We start from the raw sequence: 16,784 nt of genomic DNA on the forward strand, positions 1-16,784 counted from the left end.
GCTGGGAATTGAGCAGAGATCCATTTGACAGCACAGTGGATACTGATCCATAAACAGTTGGCTTAGACCAAGAAGGATCCTACTGAAATGTGTTTAGAGCTTAGCAATTGGCTTTTAATAAGGAGAAATTATATATAAATATCAAGCTGTAGGAGTAAGAAAGGGCAGAAGAGAAGAAATAACAAACATAATAGGGTAATGCTTTCTGTCTGTTCCCTCTAGTTATCTTGGCTCTATGTACAAAGAGAAGTATTCTACAATAGAAAAATTAATGTATAAGATATGGAAATTCAGTGAAATTTGACAATGAAAGTAGATTAAAAGGGTAGAGAATCCTGAAAGCTTCAAAGAAATTGAGATAGTAATTTTTTGGGAGAGCACAAAAAGACAGGGTGGGTACAATAATTCAGAAGTGGGCAATAGTAAATGATTGGAGATGATCAGCAAGACTAAATTAAGATCCCGGGTCAAATGTTGTGGGTGGGTAGAGGCTGTTTTCAGGAATCAAAAAAGCAAAAGAGTAGAGGAGGTGGTGTTTTAGGAATCAATAGAGCTATTGAGAGTATTTTCTGATAAAAGAGGGGCTTATAACCGGGGAGAGTATGAAGAAACGAGGATGACTGACTGAGACAAATGCCATTAGCACTGTGGAAATAATGAACTCCGCAGTTTTATCCTAATTAAAAATAGCTTTATGTAATTCATAGGAAATGTTTCTTAGAATAGCTCAAAGCAGAATAATGTTGCTAGGTACTAAACAAGATAAATCTATATTGGAGTCTTATTCTTACAATAAAAATGAACTAAAATTTAACAAATCCTAAATCCATTAGGCCATTTGGCTAGTGTTTATCTTCATCTTTTACGGAACTTCAGCAAAGGTTTCCTGTCTGATTTTTAAAATACAAGTGCTTTGGAGGAATGTGGATCTGTAGCTTCCAAATGAAAAAAAAATATATATTCTTTGTCATTTTATGGGCTGCACTATCCATTGTCTTGGATTTTCATGCCTTACAGCTTAACTTCTGTTATTAAAAATGTACTTGATTGACTTCTTCAGCTAGTTTTGTGCTGTCAGAAAGAATGTGATCACTTTGTTAATATATATTAAAAAAAAAAAAGGGCAGAGTACTTTTTTTTCAGTTTGCTCTGGAAGGTGTTATTGATAGTTACAGCTGTGTTCAGATTTATTTGTGCATATTCAGATTTATTCATGCAAGTATGGCCTTTCTGTTAAAAAGGCAAGTATTTCAAATGTTTTCAATTTGAAGCAGTTTTGTGGCTTTCAAGTCAAGTATGCATTGTGATGAAGTTGCAGGGTTATATATGAAATGGAACCAACCTGAAAATTCTCCAATTTTCCACTGCAGATTTACAGGTAAATGGAAATACAGGGACAGTCACCGAGTAGGGACTTGTGTTCTTTCCTGTCATTTAATCCAGATCTCAGTTAGAGTTCATGTGTAAACTGGGTTTCCAGGCTAGGCCATCTAGAGTCGTGTGTGACTTTCTCTGGAGTATTGTATTCCAGAGGACACACCTGCAAGGTGCTTGTGGGAACATGTTTTTTTTAGGGATTCTTTCCCTGGTAAAATACCTTGTTTCACTTTGTGAAGTTCAAGGCAAAATATCATTCCAGAATTCTATCCTGTCGTTCATGAATAGTGGAGGGGACTCTTTTGGCTCTTGGGGTTTATTCTTTGAGTGCACAGGTGAAATCTGGTTCTTTGATTTCAACCTTTTTTTTGTAATAGTTTACATAAAATAACTTCAGGTTGTGGTATAAGATAGACATTTTTCTCACAATAAGTGAGATTAAATTAAATTTGCATCTTATCCAGAAGCAATAGCAGATTATTTTGAATGTTTCGACGCTTTATTTCTGTAGTGGTCTTTTCCTTGTCTGCCTACAAGCAGTATGGCAGCTTAAAAGTTATTTGAAAAAGGATTTGCAATCCTGTTAGCTTCTTGGGAATTAGAGCTTCCTATTGCTAGAGGATCTTCCCAGGTGTCAGCCATGAGTGCCATGGCTTTGTGTGCCTCAGACTGCCACCATTGTGCTCATACAATTTCACATTTCATATCAGTTAAAAAAATAAAAATCAAGTGCCTTTATATAGAGGTGATTACAAAGACTTCTCAACAAACAGTTCCCCACAGCTTGTTACTAATAATTGTGAGGTTCTTGTCTCTTTTTAGGTTTGGTGATTAACTTTAGCTATTTTGTTCAGCCTTTGTATTTCATAAGCCAAGTGGCTTAAATACTGCCCTGGCACTTTAAATAAACATTGGGCAATATACAATTCTAATGTTTTTATAACGCTGATTTTTTTAAACGTAGATATATCAAATGTGGCATTAGACATTAATCTATACATTTTAAAATTCGTAATATGGAAAATACAGAATAACAAATGGCATTGTCTTAGAATTGTGACAGCATCTCAAACTTGATTTTTCTTGCGTGTTCTCAAAGCTGTCAGTTTTCAGACAGCACAGTACATGGGGAAGATGTTTATATTTACAAGAATACCTCCACTGTGCAGCATTTAGTTGGCTTTGTCATTTGTGTGGGAGCAAAACTACTGAACTGAAGTGATAATTTCCTCCACTTTTTATTCAGCTTTAAGCATTTTTACATCCAACATAGAGAAGTCATGGTGGCCCACTTGTATATTCACTACAGGAGGGTAGGATCATCGCTTTGCACGTTTCTACACTCAGATTTGGCTGAACAGCTCAGGTTTATTTTTGTGAATTTTAAATCAATCTTTTTTAATGTGACAGCAGTGCAGTGCCTATGTAGCAACTATATGATTTGGAACTAAGATATATGCTTAAATGCAGAATTTTTTATTAGAAAGAAAACAGCAGCTTGGCCAATGGGATTGATTTCTAAGGGGAAGGTTAGGTCCTTCGAGAGGTATTGCACGGGCTTCGTAACCCGTGCAAAAACCATTATTGTTTGCAGTGTGAATATGATGGGGAGTGAAATACGACATCATCTCTTCCACCTTCTTTCAATGCTTATCAATTGTAGGAGTTTTCGATCCGGGTTTTCAGTTGCCTAGAGAAGTAATTAAACTTGTAGGTTGATTGCAAAGTAATGAAAATTTTAGAATTTGTCAGCGTTAACTTCTGTTTGAGTGACACTAAGTAACGAGTGTATACATTTATAGTTCATAAAAAGGAATAGCAATAAAAATACTTTTTGCTATTACTTGTTAACTTTTAGGGGAAAACTTAGAATCTTTTTTGGTTTTGGTGTCTTTGTGTGTACTTCAGTAGCTGCTAAATTATTTTTCTTCAAGTTTATTGTGTAACTTAAATGTTAACAGAAGTTTCTTGTGAGCAAAATTCAGTGCAAGTTTTCTTTGTTCATATTCATAAAACTTTTTTTCTGGTTCTGATTAATTTTCTTCCAGCCAAATTGGGGAATATGCTGTATTTGCTCACTTTACTGTTGCAGAATTTACTGAGGATCATCATTGTGTAAATATATCACTTGAAAGGCATTTTGAAATATTTTGTCTTCATCAAAATACTTTGTAATGCATTAAAAAGTTGAATCTTTCTGCAAATCTACCTTATTTGATAATACAGTGAATTTCATGGCTTAAACTTTGTTTCACTCTTGTCTTTTCTGGTAAAACTGTAGCTCGTGCTCTATAATTTCCTGTTACCTTATAAATGGAAGCTTGCTTTTTTTGTGGCCTTTCTCACGATCCTCTTTCATTTCTTATGTACAGAATGATTCCATGTCAGTAACGTCTATATCTTTTTGCCCTGATAATATGCTGCCAACTTCAGCTCCCCCTTCATTTTTGTTCTTCTCCTACATAAAAATCAAGCTTCTCATTTTTGAATTATTCCAATTCTATTCACACCTATCTTTACAACCTAATTTACTTCTCCTACAGGCTGCCCTGCTCAGGTTGCTCCAACTATATTATTTTTCAGTTCCACCTACTCTTTATTTCACTTGCAACAGCTTCTCAATTAAAACTCATTAAAAATCCTTCTTTCTTCTTCAGCTCGGTGCTCAAACCCCACCTGTTCATTTTTTTTCCTGCTATCTTCATGCATTTCCAATCATTTTAGGATGTACTTGGCTTCTTTGCTTTTACGCTTGAACTCTTGGAATCAACAATATAGTTTTGTACTTTATTTGCATTTTTTGTTAACAGACAAATTAGTTTGACTCCTAAGGCACTGCTGTATTTCAGGTAGTCTAGTAGATTTATTTAAGGAGAGCAGACCTACCTTCCCAAAAGGTAACTCTGTATCTAGATAATGCATCTCTGTATCTAGCTCTGTATCTAGTTTCATCTGGGGGTTCTCCATGTTCTGCATTTGTGGGGTCAAAAGCACTGAGTTATCAAAATGAATGAGGGGGAAGGAAAGGCCAACATTTTGTGTGTGAGTGTGTTAATTTCTGTGGGGTATTTATTTATGGTAAAGAGTTACTGTCTGTGTAATTCTTCTGTTTTGAACACATGATGTCTCAATATTTTGTTTGAACATGGCTCATCAAGCAAATACAGACTAGTTGGAGGGAGAAGGCAGAAATGAGCAGAAGCCTCTTGTGGAAAGAAGTGGAGTTTTCGAGAGAGATAATACAGAAGATATTTCATTGCAAGATGTGCTAATATTGTTTTCCATGGCTGCTCTGTTTAAGACAAAGTAATATTGGCATAAGTTGCAGAAAGAAAGAATTAGATTAGCAGTGAGAGATACAGTCCAAGAGTTACAGTAATGAAGTCCCTTGGAGTGAACTGCTCAGGGAGGTGACTGGAGGTTTGTAGGGTTAGCTTAGAAAAGTATCTGCAGGGGGCTAAATGATCAAGACCTGTGTTCTCTTTAGCCTAGTTCAAAAAGTACCAACTTGGGTAACCTACCAGAGCTGTCTCATAAGGCTTGACTTTACCACCCTGTGGTTTTCTCAGGAGATAGTCAAAGCCTCTTCTGGTTTTACAGTACTGCAGATGTGGGCAACCATAGGGTGGCCTCCAGTGGCAGTTCATCATTTGTGAATGCTGCAGTACAAAAACAAACAAACAACCCCCCTAACCTTACTGCCATTGGATATCAAAGGGAGTAATTCTGAAAGTTCAAGTCGTTTTCCATTAAAATTAGCCTTTCAGGGTGTTCTGGGTTGGACTAGATCCAAAGAGGTGCCTCTGCTGTGTGGACGACAGGCCACATGAGGATGCATTTTCCAAATTATTTGTTACCAAGAATAATGAGCCAAAGCTTATTTTTCTACAGAGTGGTAAAAGGTCTTTCATATGAGCGGTCATATTTCTACAGGACGGAATCTGTTTTTAAAGGGGCAAAAAAGTTGTAATTGAGCCTGGTCAGTGGAGTATTGTAACATAACAAATGTTAGTGCTGGGCCATTTAAAATATAACTCTCTGTCCTATTCAAAATAGTCTGCTCTGTAATGAATAACTTACGTAATGAGTGTTTCTAAGCAGAGTAGACACAAAATTACACATATCCAATAGGCTGCCAGTCTTCTTTTTAGTTAGTCATTAATTATAGTTTGTTCTTGAATGTTTCTGCAGATTTTTCAAAGAGACCACTTGTTTGTCTATAGGCATACTAACAAAAGCAGCCTATATGCAAAATCTGCAGATCTTCCCCCAACCCCAGTAGCATGTGTACATGCTTCAGTATTTATCTCATGCAAATGGCCAATGTCTAAAACAAAATACAAGAAGAAAAGCAAGTACACTGGGCCAGAAGTAAGGCCCAGGTGACTATGGGCTGGTCAGTCTAACCTTAGTCTGGGGGACAGTTAGGGATGAAGTCCTCCTGCAAGTTGGTTCTAAACACATGAAGGACAGCAAGGTGATTAGGAACAGACAGCATAGATAGATGAAGGGCAAACCATCACTGCTTTCCTGTGACTAGGTGACCAGTGCTGTGGATGAGAGAAGAGCAATGGGTGCTGTATGCCTCGACTTTAGCAGGGACTCCAACACAGTATCACAGAGTGTCCTTACCATTAAATTGATGAGATAGGGACTGGAAAAGTGAAAAATAGTGTGGTTGAAAAGTTGGCTGGACTGCTGGGCTGAAGGGATTGATCAGTGATGCAAAGTCCAGCTGGCAGTCAGTAAGAAGTGGTATATTTCAGGGATTGGTATTGGGATCAGTGATCTTCAAGGTCTTTATTAATGACCTGAACAGTGGGACTGGGCACAGTCTCAGCAGCTTTGTGGACAACACCAACCACCAGGTCAGTGTGCTGAAGGGCAGAGCTGCTGCTCAGAGTGACTGGGACACGCTGGAGAAAGTGCTGGTGGGAACCTCATGGAGCTCCAAGTAAGGCAAATGTAAATCCTGTATCTGTGATAGAACAACTCTGTGTGACAATACAGGCTGGGGGCTAACTATCTGGGGAGGCATCCCTGTAAAAAAGTACCTGGAGATCTTTTCACCTGAGTGGAAAAAAACCTGCAAGGAGCCAGCAGTGTGGCCTCGCAGCGCAGAAGGCCGAGCCCAGCAGCCCGCAGCTCCAAGGAGAGCTCCGTCCCCTGAAGAGGGCTTGTGAGACTGCGCTGGAGCACTGCATCCAGTGCTGGGCCCCCAGCACAAGACACACGCTGACACACTGGAGCAAGTCCTGTGGATGCCACCAAGCTGGCCAGAGGGCAGAAGCACATGCCATATATTAAGGAGTTAAGGAAATGTGTTCATTCAGGCTGGAAAAGAAAGCTTGCACGGAGGAGAGCCTTATCGTTATCTACAGTTAATACATCAGAGGACTCAGAGGTGGACCCAGACTTCTCTCAGAGGTGCACAATGACATGCTGAGAGGCTGCAGGCATCAGACACAAGTTGGAACAGGATCTGATCAGATGAAAGGGCTTGTTTTAAACCATGATCCTGGTCCAGTAGTGCAATGGGTTGTCTACAGAGATTTGGGAATCTTCTTTCTTGATGGTCTTCAACACTACCCTCGCTTTCAGGTTCCTAGGTGACCTGATCTAATTCAAGCTGTTTGGAGTAAGAGGTTGGACTAGATGACCTCCAGAGGTCTCTTCCAGCCCAAATTATTCTAGGATTCTGTGCTGAAGCCATACAGAGTGATGCTGGCTGTGGAAGTCCTTCAGGCTCGCAGTCTGAATTTAGAGAATTGTTTCATGGGGCGCCCGTGAATTATCCATGCACAAGGTAAGAATACATAATGCAAACAAGCAAAAAGGCAGAGAGGCTTGGTGTTATCTGTAAGTATTCTCAACGGCTATTTGTGTGTCCACACATTCACAACCCAGCCCTTCAGGTTTGCTTCCTTGCAAATGTCACCTGTCCTCTTCCTGTTCTGATGAGGCATAGGTTTAATTTTGCAGGTGAGAGGCACTGAGAAAGCAGAGCGTATAAAGGAGGAAGGGAAAAATACACACTATGGCTAGAGGAAGGGATCTGTTGCATTCCCTGCAGGATCAGACAGGATGTAATCATGATCTGGCTAATGCTGCTGGCTTATAGATACTATAGAATGTAGGAAAATGTGCAAAAGCATGCTTCAGGGAAGAATATCTACAGTTAAATATCCCTCCGAAGACACCCCTCCCCCCATTTATACTTGATTTCTTAAACAGATCAGAATATGTAAATAGTCTTCAGAATGGAAACAGCAGAGATTTTTTTAAAGCTGTTTATTCTCTACCTTTTGCCCTGCTCTATTTTGAAGTTTGACGTTAGTGTCCTTTGAAAGGGAGCATATGGTAGTTCTAATTAAGGCCTGTGATTTTCTGACATACAACTGAATAATACATTCCAAATACTGTTAAGCCTTCCAGATGAAATAATTTTCAGTGCTGAAGCACTGTAGCTTTATGATCCATCTTGCTGGAATATATATGCTGTGTAACACTCATCTCCTTAAGAACTTTGGTATTGTACATCAAATTCTTCAGAGCAGCAAGGAAAGAAGGGTTTTGTTTCTGTTTTTGTCTGATGCTATTGGCAAGCTCAAATTTGGATCAGATAACAATCAATGTGCTTTGTTTCTGAAAGTATTCCTTGTAGCTTTGATTTTAAATGTTTTGGTCAGATTGAAATTTAATATATTCATCTTTATCAGGTTTTGTTTCAGATTGCTAGATTTGTTTGTTTTATCAGTCTCCCTGGTAGAGATGTTGTAACTCTTAAGTCTCTCCAAATTCAGATCTCTTGAGACCTTTGTGCCTAATTGTCTTGCTTTACCTTGAATGTGTGAAACCTTTTTGAAATAGTGGTTTATGACAAATTTCTAATGTGAGTCAGGTTTCTTGAGATTCTTAATATGTACCATATGTTCATCTCGTGTCTCTGAATTGCCAGTGTACTCTTACAATCTAGAGAAGGTTTCCTCAAATTCTTTTTCTCAGTTTCCAGGGGAGGTAGAAGGGCAGCATTTATAATTGATCTCTTTGATCCAGTTAGGCACAAATCGGGAGAGGAGAGGATTTTAAGAATGCAATGCATTTAAATGTTTTAACTTTTTTGTATGTTATTACCAATGTCGATAGTAAGTGAGATTTGCTTATAGAATACTTTTGGTAATTTTAAAATGAAAGGAAAGTTGAGTCTTCAAATATTTTTTTTTTCCACTAGAACTTAATGGTTATTGGAAGACCTTTTATAGTGATATCAGACTTTAGTGAAAATCGTATTTTTTTTTTTTTTAGGATCTTCATGTTTCCATCTTTAAATACAGGGAATATATGCAAAGGCTTGCAAATCCTTAGAATCATAATTTTCCTGTAGATTTATGATGAGGTTTTTAAAATTCTATTTCAAATTAAACAATACAGCTTTATAGGCCCAAAAATATAAAAACCAACCTGCACTTAAATACTTCCCACTGCAATTCAAAATAAATGAAAAGATTTCTCATGTGCTTTCCTTTTCTCTCAGGACAGCATTTTTGCTGTTCTTTGTCTTTGAAGTACAGTATCTGCCATCTTTTGTCCTCATGTTTTGTTATCAAAATCAGAAATCAGTGATGTTGTTATTAACGACTTGTATTTGGCAAAACTATAAATTAGAAATGTGTAGTTGAAGACAGAATGACAAGGATGAAGACTTAAGGGAATAACGTGTAAGTATTGATGGTCCTTCTGTACCTGAACTCCAGTTGTGTACAAGAAGTCAGATATGAAGTGTTTAACGTACCTAAGGAATAAAAAGTACTAGGTCAGCATCCAGATGTGACTGGGCTAATTGACTAGTTAAGGGATTCTGGGGGCAGATGTGGCTTTAATCCTTTTTTGTTTTATTTTAGCTTCTTAAGATAACTCGGTTCATAGCAAAGAACAAGCTTAGAGGCCCTCTATCATCTAAATTGTCCATGGTCCCAGAGGCCTCTGAGGGTAAAGGGACTCTGTCAGTGTCTCTTTTTGGGTTGGGTTTCTTGTTCAGTTTTTAGCAATACTTTATTCAGATAAAATTGGAAAAAGTCCAGAATAACCGCAAAGACATGTTCACGTGATGAGCCATTCTGAAAAGTTACTGTTCCACTTACTCTGAACAGCTATACAGACTTCTAAGACACTTTGAAACAGGATGGTTACTGCTTATTTGAACCCGCGGTCACAGGCTCATGTTATCTCTTCTAGTTCTGTGTATTTGTCATATATAATGACCTATATTCCTACGTAAGTAATTTATTCTTAATATTTTTGAGGTTTCTTATCCATTTTAAGCATTGTTTTCTGTCCCATGCAGTATGACCTTTAATGTCACAGTGTCATTTTTGCTGCTCTTCTGTGAACTTGTTTCAGTACAAAGTTCTTTCATTCATTGCTCAGTGCAGGCTTTCTGAGAATGGTGTGCCACGTGAGAGCAGAGTGCCGTGTAATGGTTGCAGCGTATTGGAGTACTGTTAGCTGCTGTGTTTTACAAGAGACTTCTCTTTGTGAGAAATCTAGAGTGGATGTGACTTTCAGATAATTTTTCATTGTGAAATACCATTGAATGGAGAGTTGACTGCCTTGAATCTTTTCTCATGTAATGATTTTCTACATCTCAACCCTTTTCCCCATAACAACATTGTGAACTGTTCCCTAGTCTTGTTCTCTTAAAGTTTATGGTAGCTTTACTAATACACTTTTTTTTAATCAAATCTACTATGCTTTCTTCAGAGTTCCACTAATACTTTCTATGTCCTCTTGGTTTTAAAACTGATAAGTGCGAAGAATTTGTTTGGTACATATATGTATGCATCTTTATTGTCTGTTCTTTTTGGTAAATCTGTGCATGCTTTTGTTTTCTTGTTTGTGTCTTTGTTTTTATTTTGCAGAGAGTGATAATGAACTCTCCAGTGGCACTGGTGATGTGTCAAAGGATTGTCCTGAGAAGATTTTGTATTCCTGGGGAGAATTACTAGTGAGATGGTAATGCTGTTTTTTTTTTTGTTGTTTGTTTTTTAATTTAGACTTTAAATACTAACCTTTTCTTTGTTTTGAGACTTGTATGCTCTTGTGTAGGAGGTTCAATTTACATGGTTTAAAAACTAAAATGCAAAACACTGAAGTGTGTTTATAAATATGGTTTGAAAGGTGAAAGGTGCTGGTAAATCCCTTCATTTTAACTTAGCTTTTTGACAAATCTCTTCTACAGTTTCTGTGGAAGTCTTATTTCTTTCAGTGTTTGAGAGTATGTCTCTTTATGCTCACACTGCTTGTTTGAGTTTTCAAATGCAGAATTTCTGGCCACTTGCGTTCCTTGAGGCTGGATGTTGAACCTTCCTGAATCTCAGTGCCTCTTAGTGCTAGGATATAAAAGACAGAGCAAGTTTAGTCTGTCACTGTACTAGCTGATGTGCATTTAATTAATTGATTTGTTTAGGAACACTTTTTTTGTTTTTCCCTTTGATGTGCTACCTGTAATCACTTAAAAAGAAATTCTAGGAAGACTCTGACCCTCACTTAAACTCTTTCTGGTGAAGAGTAAGATAAGGATTATTTGAAAGCCTAGAGTATATTCTTAGCAGTGTTACTTCAGTGGTTTAATTAAGTGCTTCAGTAGCAGCGTATGTTTTGCCAAGAAAGAAAAAGTCTCTATTTGCTACCTCTGCAAGACCTTATGCTACTAGCAAATGCCAGAACCACTTACTCGTTTTTTGTAGCCCTAACATAAGTATAGAGTATAGAGACACAGAGGATTATTTATTAGCCAAAACACTAAATAATTTTTAACCCAGCTAAAGTGAGTTAAAGGAAGAGAAGTGGGATATCCCAGCCAGCTTGAAGACTAGCAGTAGCAAACATCTTCTTTAGGAGTGTCTCACATAATGTTACTTTATGAGATAAATTCAAGCATATAAAATACTTGGGTTCTTGAACAGTGTTATGTTACATTTTAAGAACAAAACCTGGAAAGCGTAACAGATGAAAAATGTTAACAATTTGAAAACTAAAAATAGATTGAAATCTTCTAGTGTTTTAAACGTTGCACCATATGCTAAAGGAATATCTGTGCGCTTGCAGAAACCATAAATAAATAAAAATTAACATTTCCACTTGGAGGACTGGTGTGCTGATTTGTCTCTTAGATGAAAAATTTCTTGCATGTTAGATACTTCTTGTCATTTAATTAAAATGTCACTGTAACCTAATGGACTGACTCAGCAGAAACATTGCTCTAAGTCGTCTTCAAAGGGTACCATATAACAAGGAATAAGAATAATTTCACAAAAAGATATGATAAGCAGTTGGAAAGTAGTGCAATACCTATTAATTTATTTCACAAAGCATACTGCTTACTGCATCCTCAGCACTAAAGATTTTCTTGCAAGCTGGGCTTGTTTAGCTGAGTGCTTTTCAAGGTGGAGCATAGTTAGCATTGCTGTTCTGTATCCTTGCTCACTCTTTGACCTTTTAAAATGATGCATTTGAACTTTACACAGGAAAATTACAGCGCTTTTTTACAAATTAAACATGTCAGCATCCATGAATGACCCACATGCTAAAGGATAAGACTGGGTGTAAGACAGGCTTTTATTCAAAGCTTTTTTCTGTTACAGTCTGGCCAGAAAATCTCTAGCAATGTAATATGCCTGGGCCTCTACACGAGGGAGGGAAAAATGTGTATTTGTTCAATATTGCAGAATACAGAGTGAGGGTTATTAATGATCAATCTCTTTCCCAGACAGATATTCAGAAACAGAGAGGTTGCTTTTTAAAGCTAGTTCTGCTTTATAGCAGGCACTAGCGTTGCAAAAACATTGCCTCTACCGTAAAGCTTTGTAAATGTTTGACAAATCCAGTAAAATATTGTGTGCCATAGAATGCTTAATTCTCAGTTCTGATTATGGGTAGGAGTAAGGATGGTGGTGTAACATGGAAGGAGCATCTCCTTTAGTTGTTGCCATAAGCTATTTGTATTATTTCTTAGTGTCCCTGAAAAATCTCTGTAACGTTTATATGGGAATGTACCTTTTTAGGTGTTGATTTTATTTTATCTACTTGCTGAGTCCTTAGAGAATGCCTTCTGTATTTCATATGTAATACATATGACCAAATTCACCTAATAACCAAATTAATTTAATATGCAGTATCCTGTGAATGGTTCTTATTTGCACAACTTGTGTTTTAAGTTTCTAGTGTCTTTTATTTATTTATTCCTAAATGTATGTTCCATCCCTTTGTAACTGTTCAGAGTGTCTTGTTCTCTTAATAGTCCTGTGAATGGGACATTGGTTTTTGTTTCTAGCTTTTTCCCATCACAAGAGTACTAACGTGACACGCTGCAAAACATACTGAAAAAGGGAAGAGGGACTACGTAATGGCTTTCAGTTAGGCTGAGTGAATAATAAACTTTGAAATGACTTGTGTTCCACTACACACAAATACAGATAGTTACTGTGCTGAACAGAATAAGGGCATTATAGAACAAGTTTCTCCCTCCACCCCCATTTCCCAGCGATTTGGGACAATGAGTATATCATGGATATCGTCCTCTGAGCATGGGAAAAAGGAAATTAGTTAGAGCACATTTTAAATTTAAACTGTAGTGGTAAACTGTTCACATACTAATGACCTGTTTCAAAGCATGAGTACTCTAAACATTTACAGAAAATTGAGGGTCAAATTATGGGTTATGTAATTTATGTAATTCAGTGGCTGCTTGGTAGAATTTGGCTAAAGTACCACTCCCACTGTTCTCCTACCAGTAAAAATGAGAAACATAACAATGCTCAAAACAATAACGAAGCAAATTGTTGTCAGCATTTCCTGCGTTAGACAGAATAGAGCCAGCGCACGCATTCTTCCTGCTGCATTGTTATGAAAATTGCCATAACAAGTCAAAGCCAGGTTTAATCTACATCAGTAAACACCATTATCTCAAAAAGACTTTTTAAATATCTGTGACTGAAAACTCAGCAATATTATGTGCAGTAATCATCTCCTAAAGGTATGGGCTCAGAGACTAGTTTATGTTTGGAAAATACGTGATCTTCAGTATCCAACCTGTCTGATTACAGCCTTCTCGTGGCTGTATACACCCGCTTTTTGTAGGATGAATTACGTGCTGCTGGGGAGTCAGCCTGGAAGCGGGCTCCAGCGTTGCTTGGTGTGTGTACAAACAGGTAGTAAAACGCCAGCGCAGCCCACTAGCAGGTGTGTTTGGAGAGCTGGGATTTCACCAAGCTGTGTGCAAGGGCTACTGCTTTGTGGGGCTTGCAATATCCTCTTGGCGTTAAGTGTAAAAACTGGAACTTGAACCTTTGCGTTAGTACTCTTAAAATTGCCTTTTAGTTGTTCTCCAAAATCTTGTTCCCTGTACAGATTAAATTATTTTTCCTTTCATTTTTTTAACCTATGCTAAACATATACATTGAACAAATATTTAGATCAAACTGTTTTCACAGCAGGTGTAGTCCTCTCTTTCAATTCAAATTGTTCTTTATTAGCCAGTTTAGATCAATTTCTGCAATTGTTTATTGTTCTAATTTTCATAAATATCTCTAATCCTCCCAGGATTAACTTTGGAAATCACTATATTCTGCTGCAAGGATTTACAATAACCACCAGTGGCAATTTTTCTTCCCATCTGACAAATACTAGTTAGTATGAGCAGTGCAAGAAGTATTTATTTGTCAGTTGATGACTCTTAATTTTCAGAGTAACATTGGAAAGCTGGAAAACTTCTCATATTTTTATCTAGATTTCTGTTCCTGTAGTATAATAGGTGAATGATTGTCTGTTTCTTAGGCACAATAATCTTGTCGTGAGACCTAATGGATTATCTGCACTGGTGAAAAGAGGTGTTCCCGAAGCGCTGAGGGCAGAGGTTTGGCAGTTGCTGGCAGGATGCCATGACAACCAGGCGATGCTGGACAAATACAGAATTCTCATCACAATGGTAAGTGACTTTTTTTCTCTTTTTTTTTTTTTGGCAAGGGGAAGTTAAAATGAATTATACTGAGCAGCAATTTTATTCAGTGGTAAAGTAGCAGAAGAGTGAAACAGTTTGACTTGTTTGAAGCAACTGAAATTGTGATTAGGTGACTTTACCTCCTGCCATGGGTACCTGCTGAATGGCATTAACAATGGAAATTGCTGACCTATATCTGTAGTAATGCTTGACATTTAGCTTTCTATGCACTTGCTGTGATGATAATAAGCACATCAGCTTGTTGTTCGAGTGGTGGTGTTTTTTAACTTCATGGTTTTGTTTTTTCAGCAATTTCTATTCACTGCATACTTGAGTTTTCTGGTTTGTTTTGGTTTTGTTTCAGTAACAAATAAGAATATAAGCTTGTGTGGTTTTTATTCTTTTGTTTGTTTATAAAAGAAATGTAGAGGTATTATACCTAACAGGAGCTAGTCTCCTTGCTGTACGGGCAGCTTGAGAAGAGAATCCTGTCAGGAATCTCCTCCTGTTCTGTATGCTGATGCTGCCAGTGCGGTTAATAACCACTTCAAGTTGTCTGCAGCCTGTTCCAAAGTGCTCATAGCTGTGATTTAAAGATTGAGATCCACTGTACTGGCAAAAACTCTGTTCAGTTTCAGGAAGTACACTCACTGGTTGTGGTCCTAAAATTCTTGCAAGGCAGGGTGCTTACGCACTCTGAGGAAAAAAGTGGTATCAAAAATGGTTATAATGGCACAAATAGATGAAGATACTTTCTATATGTTGCTCAAAGAAAGTGTTGGATTTGTTAGCTGGAGAAGGGACCATCTGTCCATGCACAAGTTCTGGGGTACAGTAAATGCTTTCTTTCATAATGTTGTGACATCTTTTTGATGCTTGCCCTCCTAATCTGATCTACCAGCTTTGCTACTAAAGTTTAAGAGTGTACCCAGAGTGAGATTTGTCCTCATGGCTTCTTTTTCCTTTACTAATAAAAGTATTTTGATAGTGTAAACTTCTCTTTTTGACGTGGTAGCTAGGTTATATTTTCCTTAGGAACCATTCACAGGACATCTGTCAGCTGTATGTTGCATCAAAACCACCTCCGTTATTTTACCCTTGCTTTCCAAAAGTGGGGAAGATGTTTGTTGCACAGCGGAGGAGGGAGTGGAAAACTTCTAAAATACAATCCTGATCTTGAAGCTAGGGCTTCATGCCTTAAAAATACCTTGCTACATTTGTCCTTTTCATGGCAGAAATATTTCAGTGACGTTATGTTGGAAGATGATATTGCATACAGTATTTAATATGAAAAATTACACTGGTATGGATTATTAAATTAAATTCTATTCTGAAGCATTTGTGCAAACTCAGTTTTCTTCTAAAGTAAATCACTTTTATTCTGAAATCCAACTTTCTTCTATAGTCTGACTGTATATAACTGCGTGTGCCTACACCATTTGGCATATATTAGATTAAAGGATTCATGAAAAGAAATAAACAGGGGAGATACTATGCCAAACCAAAAATAAGGTACCTTTTGAGGAATAGCTAATGTTAGGTGTGCTGGAAACACTTGTCAGATTTTTTTTTTAGGAGCTTTATATAATATTGTGTCTGTAAACAAAAATTCTTTTTCATTTTGGTGTGCTTATAATGTGAATTAGGCTCTTTATAAATATATAGGCATATATATATTCTCTGAATCCTACTAAAAATTTTGTAGTAGTCTAGCAGTCGATCTTAAGTGTATCAATAATGAGATGCATGTTGAACAGATTTATTGAGTATTCATTGTTCACTTCTGTATGAAAAAGCAGAACTGATTTTTTTTCTTCATTGTTTGTATGCTACCATCCCAATATACAAACGTGTACTTTATTTTTTCCATAATTAACTATTCTTCCCATCAAATGCATAGCTTTCATCTTGATTCTTTCAGTTTACTCATGAGTCTGGACAGATTCATTGTCTCGTATTTCGGTCATTCTGCTTACTGTCTCTGCCTTAATTAGGCTCACTTCTGAAAGCTGGATGTTTGTGTGTGTCTTGACCATTCAGTATTCTGTAAGCATGGGCATCCCTGAGCACATTTCTGTAAGACAGCCCAAGGCGGTAAGAGATGGCAGGGTTCTGCACTGGGCAGTCCTGAGGATCGAGTGCACTGAGATACAAGAAGCAGGAAGCAGGATCAACAGCTGAACCTGAACCCACTGCCTGCTTCCCTCCTTGTACGGCTCTCCCTTTGACAGCTCCCCGCTACAGCCTGCTTGCCTTGGAAGTTTGATGCCGTGTCCCATGCTGCTCAATTTCCTAGGTCTTTGTAACAGCTCTTCCAGCAGAGCCCTCTCTCTGAGCGCCCTGGTGGAAAAATCTCTGCACCTGGAGATTTGTAAGAAAGTACATATAAATTTATATAGGTGCAGGGTTT

At 37.6% G+C, this 16,784-nt stretch overlaps 1 protein-coding gene across 9 annotated transcripts in view; it reads left to right on the forward strand.

The window, feature by feature from the left end:
• Positions 1-16,784, forward strand: part of RABGAP1L (RAB GTPase activating protein 1 like) — a 253,556-nt gene that overhangs the window by 47,092 nt on the left and 189,680 nt on the right. For all 9 annotated transcript variants that reach the window (XM_080601910.1, XM_080601914.1, XM_080601913.1 and 6 more), the window contains 2 exons: positions 10,296-10,389; positions 14,212-14,362. In XM_080601910.1, the coding sequence (XP_080458036.1) occupies positions 10,296-10,389; positions 14,212-14,362 (245 nt within the window). The remainder of the gene's footprint in view (positions 1-10,295; positions 10,390-14,211; positions 14,363-16,784) is intronic.

This window comes from Anser brachyrhynchus (assembly GCF_964034855.1).
Source record: "Anser brachyrhynchus genome assembly, chromosome: 8".
NCBI lineage: Eukaryota > Metazoa > Chordata > Aves > Anseriformes > Anatidae > Anser > Anser brachyrhynchus.